The sequence below is a fragment of the Paramisgurnus dabryanus genome, chromosome 10, assembly GCF_030506205.2.
Source record: "Paramisgurnus dabryanus chromosome 10, PD_genome_1.1, whole genome shotgun sequence".
NCBI classification, from domain to species: Eukaryota; Metazoa; Chordata; class Actinopteri; order Cypriniformes; family Cobitidae; genus Paramisgurnus; species Paramisgurnus dabryanus.
The window spans coordinates 20,787,438-20,815,425 of NC_133346.1; the positions used below are offsets into that span (position 1 = coordinate 20,787,438).

At 38.2% G+C, this 27,988-nt stretch overlaps 2 protein-coding genes across 3 annotated transcripts in view; one reads left to right on the forward strand and one right to left on the reverse strand.

Moving 5' to 3' along the window:
* The window catches only part of mtrex (Mtr4 exosome RNA helicase), a 33,186-nt gene extending 22,672 nt beyond the window's left edge, over window positions 1–10,514 (forward strand). The window contains exons 22-27 of the mRNA XM_065290393.1: window positions 3,642–3,805; window positions 3,991–4,096; window positions 7,623–7,679; window positions 8,281–8,443; window positions 9,132–9,236; window positions 10,284–10,514. Coding sequence (XP_065146465.1) covers window positions 3,642–3,805; window positions 3,991–4,096; window positions 7,623–7,679; window positions 8,281–8,443; window positions 9,132–9,236; window positions 10,284–10,336 — 648 coding nt within the window. The 3' untranslated portion in view covers window positions 10,337–10,514. The remainder of the gene's footprint in view (window positions 1–3,641; window positions 3,806–3,990; window positions 4,097–7,622; window positions 7,680–8,280; window positions 8,444–9,131; window positions 9,237–10,283) is intronic.
* Window positions 10,515–10,528: 14 nt separating this feature from the next.
* plpp1a (phospholipid phosphatase 1a) lies at window positions 10,529–27,752 on the reverse strand. 2 transcript variants are annotated; one of them, XM_065290395.2, is made up of 6 exons: window positions 27,307–27,752; window positions 19,075–19,226; window positions 16,553–16,833; window positions 15,055–15,112; window positions 11,360–11,536; window positions 10,529–10,897 (listed from the first exon to the last, which is right to left on the reverse strand). In XM_065290395.2, exons 1-6 carry the CDS (start codon window positions 27,362–27,364, stop codon window positions 10,778–10,780), a joined length of 846 nt encoding a protein of 281 aa, XP_065146467.1. In that variant the 5' UTR covers window positions 27,365–27,752; the 3' UTR covers window positions 10,529–10,777. The 2 variants fall into 2 exon arrangements, with proteins under 2 accessions (XP_065146467.1, XP_065146466.1); XM_065290394.2 differs by lacking the exon at window positions 19,075–19,226 and adding an exon at window positions 23,307–23,461 and having other exon boundaries at window positions 27,307–27,751.
* Window positions 27,753–27,988: the final 236 nt, after the last annotated feature.

Genomic DNA, 27,988 nt, shown 5'->3' on the forward strand with positions numbered 1-27,988 from the left:
CCTCGAACGGAAAGCGCGCTTCCTGCTTTGGCATTCACGCTAATAGTGTTGTAAATAACGTTCAGTTTCTTGCAAAAACTGATTGATTTGCTTCACAAGACTTCAATATGTCACACAGAGTTATGGGGGATTACTTTTGTATTGGATATATATGCTTTAGCTCTTAAAGTGTGCGGATCGGTTGACTTGCATGACGGAGCACTGGGGTTTCTGCAAAATATCTTCTTTATTGTTCTGCTGATGAAAAAAACATATTGATGGTGTAAGTGTTATAAATAAACTTGATTTTGAAAGTATGCTACCGTTTTATTACAGTTTGTTGAACTTCGTTCATTTATTTTCGTTGTTTTATTTAAATAGCCTACCCTACGTTGTCAGTAATTACTGTGCTGCTAATTTCTGATACGGGAATGTTTATTTGTTCGAAAAATGTTAGGCTACCTTATTAAAAGTATTGCTCTTGTGTTTTGTTTCACTAATGCTGTTCTCGCAGGACGCGTGACAGGCACGCCGCTTCCAGCTTGCGCTGTTCTGTAGTATTTTTAAAGTTTATTTCTTAAAGTTTATTCTAAACGTGTCACATGTCCATATTGCACGAACAGAAAGGCACTACACTCCCTTGAGTCCGCAGCAACACATCCGCCACATAAAACTGTAGATAAACAGACACACACACACACACACACACACAGATTCCTGCCTTTATTAAAGAGAAAAATATGTTCAGCCCCTCCTTCCGAAGCTTCGAATATTCGATTTTATTTCTACTAGAGCTTCGAAGCTCAAAAAATGGTATTCGGAACAGCCCTAGAAACTACATAGTGTTGCTTTAAGCACAAATTCACTTATATTGTATATTTTTTGTCAAAAAACTAGACTTATTTTCTTAAGTCATTTTGCTCATCAAGAAAATACACCTTTATTTAAAACAAGACAAAAATACTAAGTTAGAAAGTCAGATTTTGCAAGGTTTTTTGCAACAGTATAAACTTATGAAAAAAGTCATTTTATTACACATTTTTTCCACATACCTCATAACTCCCGACTTAGTTGGCAAGACTTCATTTTTTAGCACAATATTGTCTTGACATCTACTGAAAATATTTTTCCTTTGTTGAATTTGAATGCAGTTTCCTCTGGAGGATATTAAAAACGTTTTCAGGAGTATTATAATCATGGCTTTTTTTTTAAGTTAAAAACTGTGGTGAGCTCATGTTCCTCGGTTTCATTAACGAATGTAGGTGGTGACATTCAGACCGCACATTTGCATTAGCGCATACACTGTAAAACATGAGGGGATACTGAATGCTGAAGTGTGGAGTGTCGAATGTAGGCTGTGGTTTCTAAGGGAGTGAGAAAAACTTGCCCTTTTAGTTTATTTCACATAATTTCCACTCGTCTCCATGTCATGTTCTCAGTCTGCATGTAAATGATGTTTGAGTCATCTTAGATAAGCTGTAAAGTGGATAATGGCTTTAGGCCTACACAGACATTCCACAGTGTTGTCGTTGATGAATTCAGACCAACACCATTTGTCTCAACTCATACTAGCACTCGGGACTTTATTTACATAAACATTTAGTTAATTATAGGGGTGGATGGTATACAGGGGCAATTCTAGGATTGTTTTAAATGGGGGCCCATGGGAAAAGTTATGTGATGGGATGGCATAAAAATGGCACTGCACAAGTGACTGGACAATGCATTTCTTTTAATAAATAATAAAATTATATATAACAAAACCTCTAACTTAATGATCAATATTACACACATATTTAATTATCTGTTAGAGTCGAAATCATTTAAAGGAGAACACCACCGTTTTTCAATATTTTACTATGTTCTTACCTCAAATTAGACAAATTAATACATATCTTTCTTTTTTCAATGCATGCACTTAATCTTTGTACAGCGTTTAGCCTAGCCACATTCATTCCTTAGGATCCAAACAGGGATGAATTTAGGAAGCCCAAACACTTCCATGTTTTCCCCTATTTAAAGACTGTTACATTAGTAGTTACGAGAGTAAGTATGGTGGCACAAAATAAATGTGGCGATGTTTTAGCAGAAAAAAAAATGAGAACTGTATTGTATGGCGGAAGAGCACTAAGTTTGCAGCACTTTGACCTCTGTGCGCAGTAATATCATCACCCTCTCGCTCAAACTTCTGTCAATATTACTGCACACTAAGGTCGAAGTGCTGCTGTTCTTTCATTCTATAGAAATGAAAAGTTTTTTACTATTCTACATTTTAATTTTCCAATTGTCAGAATGTTAACATTATAATGAACTCTTTCCTCGCCATTGACGGCTTAACTCGTGAATTATGAGAAAACGCTTCCTTGCCAATGACGAGTTTTTACAGCAATCCATTTTTCCGCTATTATTCACCAGATGGCACTCTTACCAACTTACTTTTGACTCAGGTCAAACTCAAATTTCTAGCAAGTGTCTTTTACAAAAATGCAATTATCTCAGCTTTTTGAAATTTTATTTTTTATTTTTGCAGAAACCTACCCATATTTGAGAGGTGATAAAAGAAGGTTGGATGAAATTGTATGTTTATATATTTAAAGAAGAACACTTTCTGGAAAGCATTCAACTTTTGTGAAAATCAAAAAAATTGCTGGTGTTGGCTGTCAACTTTTTGTTTTAAACTCTGGCGAGGAAAGAGTTAAGGGTGTTTTCAGACCTTTAGATCGATTGCTTTGTTCCGAAACCGGGGGTTAAATCACTTCAGTGTTGCAATTTCGTCTTGGTGGGTTCTTGGTTCAGCGCCACTTATTTAAATGAGCAATTTCTACCGATCGTATGTCATTTCGTGTCATTATTGATGCTTTTGTGAATGTTCATGATGTAATTTGTTTGAGAAAATCTCTAAGGGTGTATTTTGTAAACACGGGTGTGTATTGGGTGTGTTCTGTGAACATTGTCACACTATTTAAAACATTGTTTTTGTAAGGACGTGCTTCTCAAGCCGGGTGCGCACTATGATTTTAGTCACAGTTTTGATGTCTAGTTTAGTGGTCACCAACTCTGTTCCTGGAAATCTACTTTCCTGCAGAGTTCACCTCCAATCCAAGTACACCTGAACCTGCTGCCAGGTTTTCCAAGCTACCTAGAAATTAGAGGCAGTTGTGCCGAAGCAGGGTTGGATCTAAAGTTCCCTTTCGAGAGCGGTCACTCGACATTGCGTCCGCTGACGCTTGTGGAGGGAGGAGTTTCCCATAGTGTCAGCGGACGCAATGTCTCATTCCCGTCTCTCAGGGAACCGAGGTTACGATAGTAACCGTGACGTTCCCTTTCGAGAGCGGTCACTCGACATTGCGTCAGCTGACCCTTGTGGAGGGAGGAGTTTCCCATAGTGTCAGCGGACGCAATGTCTCGTTCCCGTCTCTTAGGGAACCGAGGTTACGATAGTAACCGAGACGTTTGCAGGAGGGTAGATCTCCAGGAACAGGGTTGGTGACCACTGGCCTAGATAAACATTATAGGTAGGGTAAAATTTTTCTTATTACAACTTGTTCACCAACTGCAGATGATTCGTCTTTCATTTAGAGTGACGGACCAACATATGGATTGTGTATTGTAAAGCACTGTTGATGTTACCATTTCTAACCATTGAGTTGTTTGTGTGTTAGATTGCGGGTGACATCAAAACGGCGAAGCGTGAGCTAAAGAAAGCTCGTACAGTACTCCAGATGGATGAGCTGAAGTGCAGGAAGCGTGTGCTGAGACGTCTGGGATTTGCCACTTCCTCCGATGTCATTGAGATGAAAGGGCGCGTGGCGTGCGAAATCAGCAGGTAGAGTCGCACACGGCAAACGCACGCATGTTCACTCCTGAATTTTTTGTTTTTATAGATGCATTGTGAACATATTGGGCAGCCTAGTGAAAATGTTAAATGCATCTTACTGCTAAGCTCACTGAATTCACAACGCTACCGGTTCTTGTTCTTGTTTGTAAAGCAATGTTTTTGTGTGTTCACAGTGCGGATGAGCTGCTCTTAACAGAGATGATATTTAACGGCCTCTTCAACGACCTGACGGCAGAGCAGGCCACCGCTCTTCTCAGCTGCTTCGTCTTCCAGGAAAACGTAAGAGTTTGCGGTCGGGATGCCAATATAACAAATAAGGCAATGGGTTATGATGATCATGGGCCCGATACTCTGTTGTGTTTGGCTTATTAAGGTTGTGAATGCTGGGAATGGTGTTGTACAATGTGAAGGCCTGGTTTCTGTTTAAAGCTCTTGAAGAGCGTGCCACGTCCTTACAGGAATCTCAGATGATTTTCTTCCAGTTTTTCATAATACTTGCGTAAGAAGAGGCATTTTAACATATAACATTTAAAAGATTGAGGAAGGGTTATGCACCATCCAGAAAAACATATTTGGGACAGTGGTCTGAATTGTGGCTTTGAAATCTGTGAATCCAGGCTAAAGTCTTATCTTTGAGACGCATGTTACCATCATGTGTAAACGGCGACAGGCCTCCTCTGACCGCTTGTACTCAAATGACTTGAGATGAATCTTATTACCAGAACTATAAGGGCTATGGGTTATATCCAACTTGGTGCTGTTAGTTGCACAATATTTGCATCTCACCTTACACCAGTGGCTCTCAAACTGGGAGCAAGGGAAGCCTGAGATGGTCCAATGGTTTTATGACATTTGATAATCCTTAAATTCTGTGTTATCAATCCCTTTAGAAAAATAAGGCTACTAACCAACAGCACTGCATTGTATTATTTACGTTTGATTCAAATGTAAAGTTTGAGATTCTTCAAAGTCATGAAATTATTTTGGAGGGGGGCGCGAAGGGATGCACCGCACAGTTGTATGCAATACGCATGCCAAGCATCTTTGTGAAGAACAGTTTGTGTGGTAACAGCTGTCTCCTCTCTTTAGTAAGCTGTCAGTTTGGATCTCTTCCACCTGTCATGAGTCAGTGGGATAAAACTCGAATAGAAATAAAAAATGTCCCACTCGAGACTGAGAGCCTTGAAGCATGTGGCACTTTTACTGTAAGACTGGGTGAAGCAATCCCTCCTTTGTCCATATCCCCAGTGAACATTAAAAACAGACTCTTTCTGCTCCAAATTATAACATCCTGCACTTTAGACTTTGTGCAATACTTTCAAGCTATCAGAGATATTGCACATAGACATAAAGAACGAATATTGAATATTTTATTAACTGATCTTTCAGCACTATGAAAGGGCTGGGTGGTATGATTGTATATACACTGTGATATTATTATTTATAGTGTAATAAATAACTAGTAGGGGAGTACTAGTTTGGTTGGGTTATTGGGTAAAATCTTATACGTGACCCTGGCTGCGTCCGAAACCGCATACTGTGACAGTACGACTGAATGAGGTGAAGTACTTTCCGTCGTTTCCTAATATGATGACGCCTCTTCTTCTTCTTCGTTGGATAACTTCTGTTCCAGGGCATCATGGGATAGTGAAGTCTGTTGTGTGCACACTTCAAAAATCTCACAGGAAGAAGTACTTTTTGCCTACTGTTTATGGAATATTATGAATTCGGACATACTACTCACCTCGCCTACTATATATTATGAAAGTAGGCGGTTTCGGACGCAGCGCCTGTCTGTGAAATCCAGGCTAAAGTCTCCTAATCTATTGATGAGATTAGAGCATCAAAGTCCACATTGATTTTAACCTTTGCCATGATCTTACTCAGTCAATATTAAAGATATCAGGGCTATATTTTCACAGAATGATCTTTGCATTAAATAAAAAAAAAAGTAAATCACAAAAATGACTTTAGCTGGGTTTTCATTTTCAGGGTGAAGCTTTCATAACAGGGAAGCTGTATGCATCATTACAGTCCTGGGCATAATTATAATTGGCACCATACACACCAAACGCGGGGCATTGCGTTACTCGCTCTATACTACTCGCGGGATTTAACTTCGTGTCATGCAAATTTTTGCTCGAGTTGAATATTTTCAACTTGGGCAAAGACACGTTTGAGGCGAATAGTGCGTGTTTACGCGGCAAATGCACCACCCATATCGCATCATTCTCACATCGCCCCACGCAAGGGTGCATCTGATCGTGTCTTTACATTGACTTAGTATGTAATCTACTCGCGCAAATCGTTGAACTCTCGTCTGGTGTGAACCCACAGTGCGTAAATATGAGCCAAGGCAGATGTGGAAATAAATTGGCATTGTTTATCATTTAGATTTTTTATTTTTTAAAAAAACACAGATTAACTCTTTCACGGCCAATTAAGAGAAAACGCTTCCCCGTCTTTCCGCAATACCGCTATTATCCACCACCGCAACTTATACAACACGGAAGTAACACCTCACGTGAAAGAGAAAGAACTCTGTGTATGTTTTAAAGATCGCTCTGCATCTGATCTCTATCAAAAGTCCTTCGCAAAAATTGAATTATCTCAGCCTTTTGCTCAAAATTGGGTGTTTTTGAAGAAACCTACCCATGTTTGAGAGGTGATTACAAGAGAACTAATGAAGGTAGGATGAAACGGGGTTTTTTTTTGTTTGAAAGCAGAGGGTCTGTTCTTTCATCTGATATATTGTTTGTTTATATATTTAAAGAAGATCATTTTCTGGAAGGCATTAAACTTTTGTGAAAAATGCTGGTGCTGGCTGGCAACTTTTTTTTAAAATGCTGGCGGGGAAAGAGTTAGAGGTGTAGTCCATCCAAAAAATAGGGCTCATTTTTATAATGGGAATAAATAAAAATGACTGGTCAAATCAATGGGGACCATTTTTGGGCGAACTACTGCTTTTAACCCTTTCAACAATCTTTTTCTGCACAAAAATAGCAAACTTTTTTTTTATTAAAAACTCAATAAGGGAAAAAATGCCGATTTTTTTTCAGCCCTCTTGGTTCATATTTACAAATGGTGCCAATAAATCTTACTTGGACTGTAAGTTGATGTTTCAGAAATCAACCCAAATATGTTTTATCCCTTACGTAACCCTTTACTTAAGCGTGAGGTTTTGATCATCTCTATTTTTTTTAAAATGAAAATACTATAATTTTTCCAAGTTGCACAAACCAAAAGATAAGATTTTTTTTTTTTTTAAATGATAACTTTGGCATAAGTGCTTTGGCAAACAATTTTTAACATTATCTAACACATTAAAAACAAGATTTATATAACTAAGCTGTGTTTGGATGAACCCAGTTAAAGGCCATTGTGAAATGATTGATATGCACATGTGACCACACATCAGTCAACATGGTGTGATACAATAAAACATGATTACACCTATTCTATGTAAATACCGCAGTATTCTAGGTATGTAGAGTGATTTAAATATTCCAGGTCAATGGTTTTATAATCAAATCAGTTTTTCTGATCTCAAAAGCGAATATATTTGAGTTCATCCACACTGACTCAATGCTTCTGGTTTCAATAAAAAGCTCTCCCGTGAAGCCTGGCAGATATCTCATTGGATCCGTGTTTGTCTCGATCAAACCGCGCTGTACACTTGGCTTAGAAAGTCAAACTCTGCTTTATCGTGGATTAAATGTGCGCTGGGTCCAACTGCTATATTTGCTCTGACGGTCTGCCCTGTTTCTTTCTTTGCTTTTTAATTACCCGTTTTATTTACACACAGGCCAACGAGATGCCCAAACTAACAGAGCAGCTGGCTGCACCTCTGCGTCAGATGCAGGTAATGCGTTCCGGGAGGACGCCTCCCAAATTCTTCAGCACGTACGCACATTATCGCACATAATGTTTACAAAACAACACTTCCACTCCCTGTACTGCTTACACTGACGAATCCCAACGGGTCAGCCTGATCCTAAAAAGACCCAAAACCTTTTTTCTGTTTAGTGTCCTCATGTAACCCGTTTACACATTACAAAACCTACCACACAACTGAACTACGGTATTTTACTGTGGCGTGTTTGTTGTCATTAGCTTATTGTTTCACAAAAGTCATGGGTTTAACCCTTTAAACTCTGCAGACCCACCGGTGACATCAAAGTTGTGGAGCACACATTTTTCTGTAAAAAGAGACACTTTACTCCAAATAATGTAGGTAGATGACTTTTTTTTTTTTTATTCAGGCATATCCAATTATAGCATATTTTGAGGTACATTTTGGGTGAGCTGGCCCATTAAAATAAGATGTTGGTTGATATGTTTTAAATTCAAACGCAAAGAAGTGTCATCAGTGCATGCAATACATTTGAATAGATTGTAAATCAAATACTGTAAGTAGCTTGATGTAAATGACGAACTAATGACTGATGCCGGTTTGATTTTAGGAATGCGCAAAACGTATCGCTAAGGTATCAGCAGAAGCCAAGCTGGACATAGATGAAGACGATTATCTGAAGCAGTTTCGTCCACACCTGATGGATGTAGTCTACACCTGGGCCAACGGCTCCTCCTTCTCTCAAATATGCAAGATGACGGATGTGTTTGAAGGTACTAGATTAAAGCAATGATCGTAAACCAGAGAAGTTAATTTATGGGGTAATGAGTTCCTGACCGGGCAGTAAATTGAATATTTATTATATATGGATGTTTTTAGCTATTTAAAACACTGACCGTCATGGTGTTTTTGTATGGCAAGTCTACTATATTTTAATAGTAGCATTTCTGAAAAATGAAAAATTTGTAAATCTGTAGTTGGTCCAAACCCTACAAGGTCAGTATGATTAAAGCATGTTTAAAAATCAGGTTTCTTAACATCCTGTCAGCACGTTTACTCCCAAAGGTCTTCGGTCTGAAATTTGGCCGTGTCTACAGCATGATGTAGTCTTCAAAAACACGTATCTCATGTTTGGTAAAGAAATTCCCCCGTCCAAGTACTCTCCATTAATTTGGCTGTGTTTTTGATCATTAGCAAACAGCAAAGTACTTGAAGTGATGAAACTCTGTGAGGAACAAACATTATATAAAGATGTTAAAAGGTCTTCTGTCTCTTTAAATCTCCATTTCGCACAGTCTATTCAGTTGGGAGAACTATCATGCCAGTAAAAACAAATTTTCCTTACAAACCCTAAAAGATGAATGTTGTTTGTATGTAGCAAGAAAGATTGAGTGCACATGTTATCGGTCGCCCAATGAGAGTATTAATCTCTCTCTCTCTCTCTCTCTCTCTCTCTCTCAGGAAGTATAATCCGCTGCATGCGCAGATTGGAAGAGCTCTTAAGGCAGATGTGCCAGGCGGCAAAGGCCATTGGAAACACAGAACTGGAGAACAAATTTGCAATGGGTGAGACAAGTCATAGACTGACAGCGTGACTCATTTTGCTAAATAGAGAGGTCACGTGTACAGTATATTTAATTTACTGTGAGCAGATGGATGTCAGCACTTGACTGGTAAACCACCCGTGAATGAATTTGATCGATCATGTGCTGAGATTCTGTAGACTTATTAAATTTAATATAAAAATCCACACTCTTAGATCTCAAATATTTGTTCACTTTGAGTCATAATTTGAGTCATTATATGATGATATAATTGGGTATCTTAATAGGCATCTTAAAGGGACACTCCACTTTAGTTGAAAATATGCTCATTTTCCAGCTCCCCTAGAGTTAAACATTTGATTTTTACTGTTTTGAAATCCATTCAGCTGATCTCCAGGTCTGGCGGTACCACTTAGCTTAGCATAATCCATTGAATCTGATTAGACCATTAGCATCGTGCTCAAAAATAACCAAAGAGTTTTGATATTTTTCCTGTTTAAAACTAGACTCTTCTGTAGTTACATCGTGTACTAAGACCGATGGAAAATTAAAAGTTGTGATTTTCTAGACAGATATGGCTAGGAACTTTACTTTCATTCTGGTGTAATAATCAAGGACTTTGCTGCCATAACATGGCTGCAGGAGGCGTATTGATATTACGCACTGCCCGAAAATACTCCACTTTGTAACTTTCAATAGCAGAGGACTATTTTCGGGCACTGCGTAATATCTTATCATAAAAAGAGAGTCAAGTTTTAAATAAGAAAGATATCAAAACTCTTTGGATATTTTTGAGCGTGATGCTAATGGTCTAATCAGATTCAATGGATTATGCTAAGCTATGCTAAAAGTGGTACTGCCAGAGATCATCTGAATGGATTTCAAAACGGTAAAAATCAAATGTTTAACTCTAGGGGAGCTGGAAAATGAATATTGCAGCCTACTAGTTTTTTTTTTTATATATATAAATAACTCAATAATTCCACCCAGACCGCAGACGATCCATCTGGTGGCTGGGATGCAAATGTTTTCATTTTAAAACTAATATATGTTCTTTGTTTTTCCACAGGTATCACGAAGATTAAGAGGGATATTGTGTTTGCTGCTAGTCTCTACCTGTGATCACCGTTCTTTATTATTATTTTTTGAATGAAGACATTGAAAGACAGATTTAACCTAGCCCATGATTATTGTTTTATTTGAGTTCACGTCAAGCATAATAGGTTCTCGTTTTCTTCATAAAGCGCAACATGTCTTGTACATACATTTTATCGTTTTAATAAAAAAGTCTGTATAGTGATTTTCTTGTCATAGTTTAAAAAGTTTTTCTCGTGGCTTAAAAGAGGTACACTTATATTAGTTTTAGGAGATACACAGAAAGCTGTGGTAGCAGCAGCAGAGCTCCAGCCAAGGCAACGTAGATCAGCGTTCGTAAAATGACCGCCCCCTGCAGCAGATGGGGAGGAGGTTGGAGAACACAAAGCAAAGTTACATTCACAGGTTTCCACCTTAGTGGTCATAGTGGGTGCACACTTCTTCGGGTCACGCGACACAGGTTTCAGCTTAGCTCGGGCTGTCGTAATGGTTTCCGTTGGTAGGCGTCTCTTGCAAGGTGGTGTGTGGGATCTCGGCCTCCTTACGTTGTTCCACTTTCTTTTTGAAGAAGTCTGACACGAAAAACACCTGGAGGATTCGAAAAATGTTGATTAGTTACATGCACGGAAACATTTACTGTCAGCGTGGCAGAACTTGAAATATCAGTCTGCTGCTAGAAAGTATGAGGAAAAAGGCTTAAATATGATTCAATGTCATTACTTTGTTGTTTTTGCAAACCTCTGTGTGTGTCTGTGAAACACAAAGATATTTTGTTGAATGTCCAGAGGGATTTTTTTAAATAATTGGGACACTTGAAAATTGAAAGGTGCCAGAAAGTTACTTCTTCATTCAAAGTCTTCCATTGCATTAAACTCCGCTTACAGAAGTCACGTTTTTGGACATTTACAAAAACCTTATTTTACATGGGTATGTTAGTCATACGGGTTTTTTAAAACCATGTGAGGGGCAAGTAAAGTTTTTTTGGGGGGGGGACTGTCCCTTTAAATATTAGCAGAATTACCGTATGATGTCACTAGCAGCATCACTCACCACTAATATAGCCACGATCGCTCCTTGTATGAGACCTATGAGGACGTCACTCCAGTGATGTTTGTAGTCTGAGACGCGGGACAGTCCCGTATAAATGGATGCAGCGATCAGGAAGAACTGCAACGTGGGTCGTAGGAGCCGAGCCCATTCGGCTTGCATTCTTGCTTGAAGATAGAGCTGAGAGAAAGGAAAGAATTTGAGTTCAGGTTAAAAATAAACTGCATTAAGATATGCCGATCCTCGTGTGATGACCTTGCTACTAACAGTCGTGTTTACTTCCATGCATAACATATTTAGAGTCTGGTGATTTTCCGTATTTTCCTACATGGTTTCACGTTGTGCCCGTTATCTCATACTAAAAATGTTGGCGTGACATGTCAAAGCGGGCAATATCAATAGCATCAAGTTTTTACTTATTCTAAAATGATTCATGACTACTGTGCAAAGTCTTCAATAACTAGAAGTTGTTCTTATCATATCAAAATGCAGGTCTATTTAAAGCGTACTTTCAAAATGTATTCAGTTTCATTTAAAGGCTTGATTTGTGTTGTGCTTATCTTATCTACATTTGAATGTGGTTAAACAGTTAAGTTGGCAATTATTTAACTCTTAAGTTTACAACGAAAGAACAAACGTTGTGCACGAGGGTTGCTGATGAACTTTGACCCAATCTGTGGCTATTGCATGTGGTGTACACTTTAGTCACACATCCTTAATGCTTGTACTCTCCTGATAAGATAATAGAGCTACTGAGCAGAAAATCACGAGGTGCCTTTAAGAGCAATTTGATAAATCAATGCACAATCACGACAGATAATAGGGGTTTCAAATAGGAATCAAGAGAGTACAGAATGTAAATCTACACCGCATGGCTCTCATTTCCTGGTATTTTAGAAACAATGCCATGATTTACTAGAACGCTTTGGCATTTCTGATAAGCCACTGCAACACTTACAATTTAAAACCATTATTTGGTGTTGACATTTTCATAATCAATCCCCCTGGCACCCCCTAATTCTCAATATTGTAAAGTGCAAAGTTGGTTGGTTTGTTTTCAGTTACACTTTACAATAAGGTTGTAGTTGTTAACATGAACTAAGAATGAACAATAGCATTTATTAAACTTAATGTTAAACTTCTGCATTCACTAATACAAAAAAAGTGAACAACTGTTAACATTACACTGTCAGAAAAAGGTACAAAGTTGTTCCTTTTTCTGTCGCTGGGGTGGTACGCTAAAAGGTACCTTTTTTATGGGTATAAAACACATTGAAATGTTGTACCTTATGGGGTATAATATTATACTCTAAGGACCTATTGTGTAGCTTAAGGAACAATTTTGTACCAGTTAAATTTTAGGGGTACAAAACAGTTAACTGTACCTTTAAAAGGTACAAAATAGATCCTTAAGGAACAGTAATGTACCCCAAAAGGTACAACATTGTATAATGTTTATATACCTGTAAAGGTACAAAACGGTACCTTGGGGTACCACCCCAGCGACAGTGTAGTTGATGCACAATGAACACAAGCAGTTATACCGGCATTAAAGGCACAATATGTCATGCTGATAAAGAGCGTTGAAAGTTGTTGTCTTCATCTGTAGTGTCGATAGGAATCGATTTGACATGACTCAAATTATGTAATAAGGTAAAGTTTTTATAATCATAACATTATAGGCTGTTTCAGCAGCACTTTTGTGGCCTAAACTTAAAGGTGCTATAGAATGTAAACTGTATTTACTAGGCATAGATGAATAATAAGAGCTCTATACATGGTAATGACATTGTGAGCCATAAACGCATTTGTTTCCTCATTAAAGTACACATTAAATCGATTACAAAGTTGCTAAAATGCAAAAAACAAAGTTGTGACTACGGAGTTAGCGTTTTAGATGTCTCCTTATTTAAAACACTTGATTTAACTCATCAGCCTCCTTCCAAGATGGTAAACATGTCTCACTAGCAAGCTGATGAGTTAAATCAGGTGTGTTAAATAATCATTCCCTCCAGAAAAACGTGATTATGCAATCGCATGATTTAACGCATAATCACCCAAAGTCTGCATAATTATGCGAGGGATGCATTTTTTCAAATACGCTACACTTTCGCAGCATAAATTGCAGATTTTCGAGAACAAAATATGCGGGGCTCGCATGATTTCATAATCCCCGCATTTTCGTAGCAGAAAGCTGAAAAAGCCCAGCCATGTCCCCTGTTGCCATGGGAACGTTATGAAGTGACGTGAACATCATTGAAAAGCTGTTTTTGCAAGTTCCCGCAATTTTTTAAATTTCATCACATAAATTCACATTGAATATGCGAGATATTTATGCAATCGCATTTTTTAAGAAAACATGCCGCAAGATCAAGGGTTTTTGCCCGCAACAATCACAAAAAAACTGTTTTTTTGGAAGGACTGAATAATAAGACATCTAAAACATTCTGGCAGGGGGTCCTCAAGCACCAGGATTGGGAAACACTGTGCTAGTTAAAGCTATATGCTAGCATTAAGGCTGAAGTTCTACTATTGACGTTACGTTTTGCAGGTCCATACTGAAAAAAAACACAAACTTGCCAATTAGTTGTTCCTCAAAATCTATATTTTCGTCTGATACAGGCTTAAACATATAAGGTCTGTTTACTAATGTGAGCTACTGGCATGAGCCGCAGAGCAAAGCTCAATATTATTATGTATGACCCTTACAAATAGGGCAAAAATAGACCTTTTCATTGTGAGGACAAATCCTATGGTTGTAATGGACATGTTTCTGGATAATTTTTGCACTTAATAAAATTACATACCTTCTATGTAGATAACAAAGAACAATTTAACATACTATTTCAATGCATTATTTGGCACCTTTAACGTCCTGTAGACTTATGCAGAAAATCAATAACAACAGAGTCCTTCTAGAGTAGATTATTTCTGATAACAAGGCTACATAAATAACCAGTAAATGACCATAGTTCAGATGATCGCTAAAGCTCAACATACTACACTGAGCTAACGTTACGGTGTAAAATTAATGCATACAATGTTAGCTATAAACCCTTAAATTCTTGCCTGGCTGCCAAATCTCTCTTCGCACAGCCATGATTCATCCTCACCGTTTTTAGGAAAGTGAAACATTTTTATTTTCGACAAGGTATTTGTTCCTGTTTAGCCACTAGCCAGACCGATATACAAACACCGGGTCACTTTAGGTCTTATTACAGACCTTAAGTTCACTTCAGGTCAGGCGCCTAACCGTGACAACGCACGTTTGTCAGATAATACCGTCTATAGTGTAAGCCCACGGTGTGACTTGATGGAAGCGAAAACATAGCGGTGTGTTAGACGCTAATACTTCCACATCTTGCATACGTCCACGTGTGAAGAACTAGTTCAGAATGCCGCACAACGCCAATTGATCGCCATATTGCTTCGAACTATCACTAAAGTGCTGCTTTTGAATCTCGAGATACTTTGATGTTATGGGCCGATCGGTCTGCGCAATGCCACATGAACTCAAGATGTTTAATATCCCAAGTTTATTTGTAACTTTCCTATTGCTAGTTCATTTATATTATTAATATATTACTGTATATTTATATATTACAGAGATAAGATTACATTGTTTTGTAATGAGAATGGAGGGGAACAATTGTCATGAAAAGATACAATTCCATCAAATGAAATTCAATGCCACTTACTGCCAGGAACAGCATACAGTACATGGAGAACGAGGAGTGACCGGAGTAGAACGAGACCCTGCAACACAAAGATCAAGGGGTCAATATCTGCAAAGTTGGAGGTCTGTTTGATGACACACACATTGACACGCTTGTGCAATGGTATGAAGCCATAAATGGAGCTGACATTTGTTTTGTAACTCTGCAAACACAAACTGAGAGTTACTTTGACGTGTTGTTAAGATTGAACCATAACACTGAGCCCCATGCTGGGAAGAGATTTGCATTGTCCCATTTGGTCCCACATACACACCCTTTTCCGGGTGATAAATGAATGCACGGGGGAGAGACGTGTTAACTTGTGGAGGCTGGGATTGGAGAATGGAGGGTGGTCTATCAAGCAGGCTTTTGTGGCTTCCTGTTTACTTTAAACTTAGGTCACTCATAGCATGCGCCCATCGATTGACGCTATAAAGGAATTATGCCAACATTTTTAGTTTTTCCCGAAAAACAGACGGAAACGGAAAACCACATTTACTTAATAGCTACCGAAGCTGATATCCAATGTTGTGGAACTGATAACATACTCTGTTCTGATCTGGGCTTGTATTCAAATTGAAATGAGGTCAGATCTGCATGTTCCGGTTTGCGATTGAATAACATGAGTCATGAGATGCAAAGCAAAGTTGGGCTGAAGTAAATCATCGTGAGGTGTAGTATATAAACTGTAGTCGGAAGAAATTGTTTATAACGGTCACTGGGGCAGTACCCTTTCAAAAAGTACACCTTTGCACCTAAAGAGTTCATATTAGTACCTCAAAAGAGCAAAGAGTGCATATTAGTACCGCAAGGGTACGTATTAGGACCTTTTCAAAGGGTACTCCCCCAGTGACTGACATTCTTCTTAAAAGGGCATCACCAACAAATGAAAATCTACATCAATTATTCTTTTCAATAAATTAGACCTACAATATTTGAACATGACCTTAACTGGTACTCCCAAATTTGCATGCCTACTTAGTAAGAAGACCCCTTTTTCCGAGAAGGACCTTTCTGTGTGAAAGGTGACCTGGGTAATTTTGGGATCAGACCCTCTACTGCTTTATATTTTTCTATTAATAACATCGTCTCCTAGGGAAACACTGGACCACCACCAAAGACGGAGACGCTGGAACCACACCCACAGTAAATGAGAACATTTTGAAAGGGCCTGAGATACTGCTGGCCTTGGGTCCAGCCCAATAACCCAAACAGAAGTCTCCACCACACTGTGTGCTCTTGAAATGGACAAAACAGGATGAAAGAGCTCTACCTCATGAACCACAGTTATAGCTACAGCCCGGGTGTTCTCAACGTCATAACGTTGAAGAAAGCCCTTCATTTTATTAATAAGGGATGTTCTTGTATGCCCTATATATAAGGTCACCACTGAAATGGTTCTGCTAACCGGACACCTTTCAGTAACATCAATCCCAACTTATGTTATGTGAAACAAAGTGCTTTGAGGAACCGAACCTACCTGGCCTCATTGACTAGGGTTGCATCCCCCGTGCAGACGAAATCCTCAATGTAAGCCCCTCCCGTACAGTTGATCTTCGTCCAGTCCGGCTTGCATACGTCCAGGAAGTGTGGCCGCAGCCGGCCGATGGAGTATTTGGCGATGTCCGTGAGCGATTGGCTTACGGCGGCACCGAACACGTAGGTGCCGACGGCCTTATAGATGCAGGCCACGTATTTGTTGCAGAAAGACTTTGATCTGATGCGGTTTAGATAAACTGAAAGGCTTTCCCCTATGATCATCTGTGATGGAAGTGCAAGGAAAGAAGCATTATTTCATTTCATTCTCACGATAAGATCAACAACTTGTGTTTGCGATATCATTGAGAGTTGTTTTTTGAATCTTAGAAGGATGCCCATAGGTACAAGAATAGAAGATAAGATTGAACAGTACAGGTAGATGTACTTGACAATGCAGCCACCACTGGTTTTGTCCATATTGTGTTTTTTTGTCACAGAAACCCATGCTAAGCCCTTTTGACATTAGTCATAGTAGATGCCATATTAGATTTGATGCTGTGAGGACATAAAGTACAGTTTGCATGCTGTACTGCCATAAGGTCATGCGTACATTTGTTTTTTTTAAGTTTCACCGGGTTTGAATGATCAAGACCAATACACAATTGACCCTTCACGGTCTTGTTTTAGTTTGCATCAAAGTAAATATGGCATCTACTCTATGGTCCAATGGCTGGTTTTGGGAGGGTTTGGCCACTGTTCAAACCAGCTTGATCAGGCTGCAAGCTTGGCTAGCTTAGCTAAGCTGGTGTGCTGCTCTTAGCTGGTTAAAACTTAAAACCCCTCTAAAGCCAGCATTTATCACCAACTAAAGCCAGGCTAGGAGACCAGTAGGGGGTTAGGAAAGTTTTGTTAAAATTTTTTGTTCATACATGCACATTACCAGCAACCCGAATCACAACAGGCCATGCTTCGAGCTGAGATGGGTGACTGTGAGGTTATGTAGAAGTCGTAAAGTTAGTATGAAGGAAATGTTAACCATTTAAGGTAAACTTTGAGTTGGAGGATATAGTGTTGGATTTTATATGCTATAGGACTGCGTTTAGAAACAGTTATGAGATGTAACCACAGAAACGGCAATCTTCTGCTCTACAGACACGTTTCAGAACTGAAACCATGTCATGTGAGTTTTGTGGGGTATGGCCTTTTGAGAGAAAATTATCATTTTGTGGGAATGCGGCCAGCGACATTGTTTCCAATGTGTTGGTTTGTCTACTGCTATTGCTACAGACACGCGAGTGAACTACAGTTGCTAACTTCAACTAATGTTTAAAGCTCGAATGTCATAAAGCCACATAAATGAAAGTTGTGTCATCATCATTTTCTTACCCACATGCCTTTTTAAACCTGTATGACTTTCTCATGTGAACCACAACCATGGGTCTTTTAAAGAATGCTTCTATATAATTGAAGCATATAGTGCCCAGATGCTGACCAACTACAACAGCATTATAAAATTCATAAAGGTGGAAAATGTCAAGACTTTTTGAAGATTGTTAAAAAAAACTGGGGCACCATTCACTTCCAATGTATAATTTTTTTTCAGTTTACACTGTAAAAATGGCTGAGTTATTTTTACCCATAATGGGTAAATATTGGAAAGAAGACACGGCTGGGGTAAAATTGACCCAATGCTGGGTTATTAAACCCCATGGTTGCATAACAACAGCTAGGGATGCACCGATACCACTTTTTTGGAATACGAGTATGAGTACTTGCATTTCAGTACTTGCCGATACCGAGTACTTAATAAAAAAACATGATTTAAATTTACAGGTAACAGCTTTAGTCATATAATTTAACAAAAAAACAAAGGACTAGTTTTCCAGTTTGTTGTAAACTCTGCCTCTTTGGACAACACGAGGCATTAACCCCTTACACGCCGCTCAAACATAGACATTTCTCAGACCTTGGTATCGATTCCAGGTATCGGGGGACTTTTAACGAGTACGAGTACTTTTGAAAATGTGGTATCGAGGCCGATACCATTATAGGTATCCGTGCATCCCTAACAACAACCAAACATTTTGTCATTTTTAACCCAGTATGGGGCCATTTTTAACCCAGCATGTGTTCTAATATTTACCCAAAAGTCAAAAATAACCCAGCATTTTTAGAGTGTATGGAAGTCAACGGTGCCCGAGATCTGCTTGGTTACAGACATTTTCAAAATATCTTTGTAACAATAATTTTGTAAGGAAACAGACCAGAATTTACGGAAATAGTGGCATGTAGGTTACGACAGAATTTTAATTTTGGTTGTGCAATCCCTTTAAATATCTAAATACAGGACCCAAATCCAAGGGACTGTGGTTACATCACGATTTTCTGTTTCTAGTGCTAAAGCCAGCCAAAAAAAAAAAAGTGGTCGTGCTGACCCATAGCGGCATGCAGTAAACAACAAAGACACAAATAGAGATGCAGTTAGTGGTGATCTGTTAGTGTAGGAGACGGACTGGCACTTACAGTAACCACAGTGATAGGAATCATTACTCCTCCTAATAACGGATAGGAAATGGTGTCTTCTTTATACGGGTACTTGATAGAGTCATCGTTACAGAAAAATCCTCGTTTAAACCCTTTGTGTTGTGATGTGAGTATTGCGAATGGGAGTCCAACTAGCAGAGAAAGGCAGGTAGAGAAAACAAGGGTTAGCAAAGGTGCCCAAATCGGGTATTCTTCCTAGCTCGAAGTTTTCCAATTGGAGGTGCTCGAACAGAAATAAGAGTTAGGGGAGACATTAAAGAGTTAGCAAGTTGGTGGTGTGGCAGCCTGAAGCTGTTCTGGTTGAAGTGGTTTATTGCTTTGTTTTCATTCTCCTGTGGTTTTGAAGTCGACGTGGTAAGTTTGCAAATACAGCTCAGATAATAGACGGCGCGCTATGATAAGGAGAAGATCTTGTCAGAGTCTAAAGCAATGTGCTCCGATGCTCTAAGTCTTGGATTTAGCTGTTCTTTTAAAAAAAAAAAGTATTTTTCCAACCTTGACACCCAGGGTTTTTCACACCATCCTGCTAGTGCACATTTAAACAACACAAACATGGAAGACTGTGGTAAGACATCACCAGCAGGAACTACAAGCCTGTCAGGGTTATAAAAATCACCAAAGCGTGGCAGCAAAGCATGTGGTAGGGATTAAAGCATTCACTCAACATGCAGTGCCAGTGAGTTGCATGCATGTGTGTCTCCAACATTAATATCTGTGTATCTGCAAAAGGTGTAAACCGTGTGAATCAGATGTTATCCAGGGTCACTGAAGATCTAAAGCTCATCACATCACAAGTTTCATCTTGCTATCTCCAGCTGAACTGCATTGTCATGGTTTGCAATCTACAGTCCGACCGTATGCAATTTCAGATAAAGGTGTAGGGTTCGCGCTGCACAGATTAGTTGCATAGATCGCCGCTCGCATACCACGCAAGCAGAAGCTGAGGGTTTTTTAAAAATCCAAATGTTGCACTATGGGGTGATTGAGGTTTTCATCAAACTTGAGGAATGAGTCACTTACACCACACACTAACTGAGAACATTGTGTGCTTAACACTCTTCGAAATTGTGTACTTTTGTAATATTAACATTAAATAAATTGCGTCATACGAGTCGTTCTTGGAAAGTATTCCTGAACTATTTAGGCTTGATCACATTAGACATTCTGAGATATAACAAACCTTCTACTAGGCCTTTTATTCGGTTTAGTTTGCATTTTAGTGGTTTATTTTAAAACTGATTTGATGCCAAAATGTACTCAAAAAAGTAATATAAGGCTGTGTGCACACCAAAGCTTATTTTCAATAGTTTGCATAATTTTTATAAACCACCAGCAGCTGGCAAAGCGATGGGCATGATTAATCGCACAACAAAAAAGTTTATGTTTGCATAACGTATGTGTGTGTGTATGTGTACATAAATATATTATACACGGTGTTCCAAATTATTATGCACATGTCATTTATTTTTCCAATACAGTCAGTAAGTTTACACATTTTATTTTACTTTGAACAGTAATATGACAGTGTGGATGTTTATTATATTTAAATGAAATTGAAATAAATAAAAATGTAAAAACAATTAAATGTGAAAAATTTGCTGCAAATTATTATGCAGGATGTGCACAGATTTGTTTTGTTTTAAAAAACAAATACAATGTAAACAAATAATGTATTTACAGTTTCATAATAATATATGAACATATCTTTAACACGACTTCAACTCTCCCATTCGTTGAACTTTATGTATAGTTAAAGAACTATGCATTTAAGTCTATGTATGGTTTCTGTCTTCATTTCACTTGAAGATGCTAGTATTGCATGCCAAAGTTAATTACTTAATTATATTGCTGTCCACCTCACAGATCTTCAATATGATGATGCTCAACAGGCTCTTAATAGGTCAGAGGATGATGGTGGACGTGATTTTTTCTTATTTTATGCCCATATGAATTTAAATCAAGTTAGCGGTGCTTTTTGCAGCATGGGATGGTATATTATCTTGCACGAAAGTAACTTATTTCAGAAGACATGATTCCTTTTATATCCCATAGGGAAAACCCTTTTTTTAGGAATTCTCTTGTAATAGTTCAATGATTTTTGTTCAATTACACCAAATATAAATTGTTATAGAAAATGTATAGTTTTTTTTTTTAAAGATAATGCACACTTCTTTATCTTTAGAAAGATCTTCTATCATACCCATATTGTATGAGAACTACAACTTGCTTAATTAATGTTAACAAATGTTTCAAGTAGGTTTTTCCTTTAACTAAGATCTCCCTGCAAACTAATGAATAAACCTGAGTAAGATTGATACCTGTTAGCTAAAAAAATATGGGAAATAAAACAAAAAGCAAGTTCTTTAAAACCTGATTTTTTAAATAAAATCTTAAATCTAACATGCATAATAATTTGGAACACCGTGTACTTAATATAATATTGTATAAATAATAATAAATAATAATAATAATAATAATAAATTAAATAATAATAATTTAATACAATATTGTATAAATATACAAATATAATTTAAACTATATATATTTTAATAATAATAATAATAATAATTAGTTACATTTATATAGCGCTTATACTTATACAAGTAAAAAAAAATATGAAAAATCTGCAGCAAATTATTATGCCGAATGCACTTTAACACAATTCAGTGTGGAACAATGATCCAAAAACAGACATCTGTCAAATGTGCTGCATGCACATAATTTTTTATTTATATACACACATATATATATACATATACATATACATACACATATACATATACATATATACATATACATATATACATATATACATATATACATATATACATATATACATATATACATATATACATATACATATACATATACATATACATATATATATACATACACATATATATATATATATATATATACATACATATATATATACATACATATATATATACATTTATTTTGTATTATGTTTATATAAACAATAATTACAGTACACACATATAAATTACGCAAACTTTAAATTTGTATGCGATTAATTGCGATTAATTGTTTGAGCGTACTACGGGAACTCTGTGTTTTTACCAGTCACTGATTTTTGGTAACTTTGGGTAAAATGCTGCACTTATCAATGTCACTTCCCCTCAGCCGTCCAATCACAGTGGAGTAGGGGCAGGATAAATACCACACCAAGCAACCAACAACTGATAAACAAAACAAAAGTGTCATCAAAGCATCTCAGATGAATAAGTGTCTACAGGGACGTGATTTCACAGGAATTCATACATTTTTACAAGTTGGCTAATTCCTATTAATTTGTACAAAGTGAATCGTACAAAAACATACGATTATCATAAAAAAAACATATTGAAACCCCACCCATAACCCCAATGTCACAGGAGCTAAACAAATTCTACAAAATGTGTGATCGTATGAATAAATACGAATTAGCCAACTCATAAAATACGGATGAATATTCAAGAGATTGTGTTGCAGACGTGTGTCTGGCATTTTCAGCCTCTTTCAATGCTTTGGTGTACACACGGCCTAGACCTTGTTTGATTTGTGACCAATCCTTGACTCTCTTAAAATACATTCATGAAGTGCTTGTTATGTGATGGGAAAACCTCCGAACTCTTTCATGATGAAAACCACAAATTGCCCAATTTACGTCTTAAAAAAACATTTTCAAAAGGTTTGGAAGTGGCAGATTAAGGTAGGGTGTGTTTAAATAGATATTAAAAATCTAAAGCACCTACTTCTATTTCTTGTACTTAGTGGACATCCTTTGCTAAGTTGATTTAAAGCAACATGCCCAGATGATCCTAAGACGTAAAAATAAAAGTCTGCCTGGGTACAATGAGCTGCTAAAGTGTTTGTCTAGTTTTACTTTTTGTGAGTATCCTCACACTTACAATCTGATTTGTGGTGGTGAACCTTTAAAAGCCGTTTAACTAGCTATAAAGCTCAAACGTCAGTTTGCATCTGTTCAACAGTCAGGAGTTATGTTGAAACAGCTGCTTTATGATGTCTATTTAGTTGTTTGTCCACTTAAACAATGAGCCACTTCAGCAGCTGCAGCCGGCAGTTAAAACCTCAACATGACTGATCACGATAACCAAATGTCTCAGATAGGCAAATAAAGCCAGCGGTACTAACTAGAAAAGGTAGGACCCTGGGCATGTCTTGTGTGGATGCTGTCTGGGATTACTTACACTACATATGGGAACTGTGAAGCCCACTGTGTAAAGCACAGTTGAGGTAACTGTGCTGCTGTGGAAGGGATAGCTGATGCTCTCATCATTACAGAAAAAGCCCCGCTGATAAGGTTTGATTTTACCCAGGTTAAATGCCGCAAGTGGGAGCCCAGCTGTAGATGGAAAAGGGTTAACAGTGGGTTAACAACTCAGTAAAGAGTTCACAAACCAATCAAACTCGAGGGTTGATTCCCGGTGTAGGCGATTGGCGGCTGACGTTTCGAACGCTCCACCTGAGATAGGAATTACACATGACGGTTGTGGGTTTATAATGACATGTTTACAATGTACACCTCACTGCTGCTGCTCAAATAGACTTTGAGTTTTCATTATTTAAAGGGGATATCATCTTACCACTGTTTTATCCAATGTCCTTTTCCACTGACGTCATTGTGTATATGACGATGGAGAAAAGATGCCAAATCATCATCTACCAAAAACCAGCTACCAAGATCATAGGCTTAATCATTTTGTTCTTCAATGTGAAGGCTATTGTCTGTTCTTATGAGTCAGCCCACTACAAATTGTATACAAGTTGCATGCTGCCAAATATCACTTTTGGTTATGGCTAAAAGGGATAAAGCAACAGCCAAAATCTTGTGAAATTTCACAGGCTGTGCCCCGGTTTAACCCCAAACCTAACCCTAAATCCAACATTTCATGTGATTTAGGCCATAACTGTATCAAATCTAGCCAGAACAGTTGTTTTATCCTTACCCTAGCCCTGAACCTAACTCTAAACCAAACATCTTGCAAGTTTAGGTCAAAGTTGTATCCCACCTACCCCAAACCACCGTTTTCATCCTAATCCTACCCTCAAAACTAACCCTGAACCCAACATTTAATTGGATTTAGGCCGTAACTGTATCCCATCTAGACAGAACCACGGTTTTCAACCTGACCCCACCCCGAAACCCAACCCTAAACCCAACATTTCCCAGGATTTAGGCCGTAGCTGTATCCCACCTTGCCAAAATGACAGTTTTCATCTTAGTCCTTCCCCCAAACCTTACCCCAACATTTCTCAGGATTTAGGCCGTAGCTGTATCCCATCTAGACAGAAGCGCTGTTTGCATCCTAAACCTACCCAGAAACCTAACGCTTAACTCAACATTTCACGGAATTTAGGCCGTAGCTGTTTCCCATCTAGACAGGACCGCTATTTTCATCCTACCCCGCAACCTAACCCTAAACCCAACATTTCCCAGGATTTAGGCCGTAGCTGTATCCCACCTTGCCAAAATGACAGTTTTCATCTTAGTCCTTCCCCCAAACCTTACCCCAAATTTCCCAGGATTTAGGCCGTAGCTGTATCCCACCTTGCCAAAACAACAGTTTTCATCTCAATCCTACCCCCAAACCTAACCCCAACATTTTCCAGGATTTAGGCCGTAGCTGTATCCCATCTAGACAGAAGCGCTTGTTTGCATCCTAAACCTACCCCGAAACCTAACGCTAAACTCAACATTTCACGGAATTTAGGCCGTAGCTGTTTCCCATCTATAGACAGGACCGCTATTTTCATCCTACCCCGCAACCTAACCCTAAACCCAACATCCAGCGAGATCTAGGCCATATCTGTATCCCATCTACAGGACCGCTGTTTTTATCCTAATTCTAGCCCGCAACCTAACCTAATCCCTACCGCAAACCTAACCCTAAACCCAACATTTCCTAGGATTTAGCCCGTAGCTGTATCCTATCTAGCCAAAACCGCTGTTTTCATCCTGATCCTAACCCTAAACCCAACATCTCGCGAGATTTAGGCCAAAACTATATCTGAACTATCCAAAACTATTCCTTTGGGAGGTCGTATTTGCCGGCCATGTTTACGATGCCTTGTGCAGCTACAAGTCATACAAGACCAAATCCAAGCTTTCCTTTAAAGGGGGAAGACTGATAACTCTTAAGTCGCTGGCTAAAGTCGCAATAAAACAACATATTTCCTACCATAAATTAATCCTGACATCAAATGTATCATAAATTCTTTTTCTTAAGATGAAATCATGCTTAAAAAAATACTTTTCCCTGGTTGCTTCAGCATAAAAAATGCTGGCAAGTACCTCACAAGACTGTATACAAAGCCCAGCCACCACAGAATCATCATCAGTTTTTAGCAATTCACAATAGGCTTTTTTATTAGATATAGTTATAGAACTGCAGCATCTTGTTAATATCTGTTGTCTAATATGCTGTCTTTTCAATGCTAACAATGTTTTGCTGACCCTAACACACATCTTTATCCACGTCATATCAACCAAATTGGCTCTGACGGTCTAAAGTCTAACGCTAAAGCTTGAATGTAAACTTTGAGTCCTCTATAGCCTCAACCTATTATTGCTTCTGTTGTAAAGCATTACGGAAAAACAACAAAAGCATTCAAAAAGCCTGAGGGTCCTCTCACAGTCTATTATTGACGCCAAGTGTGTATAGATAAAGCTTGGATGGTGGAGCCTGATAGAAGAAATCATTCAAACACGAGCTGGTTAATGTTTTAAACAAGCTCCATTGAAGTTAAATCTGTGACTATGTTCTGTGCTAAAGCAACTTTTCATGATAAAAATGGCAAAACCCCCTACTTAAAACACCTTTAAACTGATAAAGTATTGGTTTAAACTAAGTAGTTTCTCATGCATTATCCCAGTTTGCATTCAGACAGTAGTTGTGGTATGTAAATAAATTTTCCTATGCAAAAATGGCATCAACGCAAAGGCATGAGACTTACTTCTCCTATAATCATGAATATAAGCTGCTTTGTGTACAAGAGTTATAACCAGCACATGTTCCAATATTAGTTTCAAAATCATGTTGTGTATTGTAGATTAGCTGGTAGAGTATGGTCCTAAAAATACCACGAGTTTTCCTAGAGAACAAACGAATGATTAACTTTACACATTAAATAATTGTAAAGTTGATTTTAAATGTAAAAGCAAACCACTGTTACGCCTTTTGGTTAATGAGAATGATTAGATTATAATGCAAAATCTTCAAATTAGCATTAAAGTGTGACTCAGATGGCAATAGGTTTTTTTTTAAACTCCAAGTTTGGTTCTTTAGTAGAAAATATACTGTTGTTTTTCCAGTCTTTTGTGAAAACTATATAGCATTGTATAAAGATTATACTCACAATCAGCGATTTTAGCTAATTTGAATTTACTGTAGGTCTACCATGTTTACCAGTGTCCCGTAATACTCTACATTCTACATGCCATTATTATGTTATGTATGCATGCACATATGCTACGCAACATATAAACATATATATTGACTGCTTATCCTATATTTTTAAAGATTTGAAGATTTGTATGGATTTCTTAGTTGTGTGTTCCTCAAAAATAATTTTGTGGGTGAGTCATTGTTATGCATAAAAGACTCTGCAATAAGGTAACGCCCTGTCATTAACGTTGGAACCCTATTTTCAGTAGGCTTTAGCGTGCATCATGACGCATACTATGGGTGTCTTTGTTGTTATTGTGTGAGCAACGCCTGCGATGTTAAATCGCGTGCAATTAAGTTACATAAATGGAAACAATGTAGGCGTGTTCGCCTTCACGCGGCGCTGCGCAAAAGGATTGGCACCTGCCATCAAAATACCGCGAGAGCGATTCGGCAGCGGCGCTATTTAGACTCGCTCTCGTGGTAGTATGATGTCACCCGATGGATCTCCGCAGCGCCGCATGAAGTCAAACACGCCTTGTACACAATTGAAGGGTCTTGATGAAGTCTTATATACATTTAATATCATCCGCACATTTCGGTATTGCACTATTGTCTAAATCGAAATGTAAACAGTTGAAATATAAACAATTCAAACCCAGTATGAGTCGTGTCCTGAATAGGTTATTGTGTGTTATAAATTATCGACACTCCTCTGTAAGATTCAGAACATGGGTAAACACCCACACACAATGCAAAAATCCAAGGGATTAATAAATACAATTTTCTGAATGATACTTACCAAGTATCAGGCACGCGATGTCAAGCAATATAAAGGGAATTCCTCTGGTTTCAAACATGGTTGCGCGTGTCCGTGTCCTCTAGTGGCTCGCCTCCGATTGTAATTCACGCAAGGCGTTCTTATAATAAAGACAATCACGCAGCGTCCGCCGATACTGATCTAAACAAAGAGATATAATCTAAACAGACGCGCACTACAGCAAACCGAAATACGCCTAATAACATTGACAGCCCAATGGCGACTAATAATTAGCCGTTTAAAAGACAGGGCGAGCTGTTTTGATGCAGGTTGGGCATTTCAAAGCAAAAAAAAATAAAAAACCCAGTACAAAACGAGGTGTGATGTTTCGTGTGGTCAGAATTAAAGGTCTCTAGTCTCTATGAGATGTAGGGCAGTGTTTGTACCGCACACCGCTGAGCTGCGGCTCGCTGTCAGGACGAGTGACAGCTGAAGAGATCGCAGCCAATAATCACGTGTCATTTCAGGCCACGCCTAGTTTATGACACGCCCACAGGCACCATAATATGATTTTCGCAAAGGGTTGCGATCTAAATATGGGGACATTTTTGTGGGAAAATATTTAGCTTCGTTTTTGAAAAGTTTTTGCTGCCGGGGCTAATTGTCATATGGGCTGTAAGCACAGAATAAGCTAATTTCAGTCCAAATACACAATTGTTTGCTT

Bases quoted from the DNA above. Each gene is read 5' to 3' on its own strand.
- plpp1a (XM_065290394.2), bottom strand. From the start codon at position 27,364: ATGTTTGAAACCAGAGGAATTCCCTTTATATTGCTTGACATCGCGTGC. The intron at 11,537-15,054 runs GTAAGTGGCATT...CCTTTCTCTCAG, and splicing joins ACTGTATGCTGTTCCTGGCA to CTCTATCTTCAAGCAAGAAT. The intron at 10,898-11,359 runs GTGAGTGATGCT...CGAATCCTCCAG, and splicing joins CGATCGTGGCTATATTAGTG to GTGTTTTTCGTGTCAGACTT.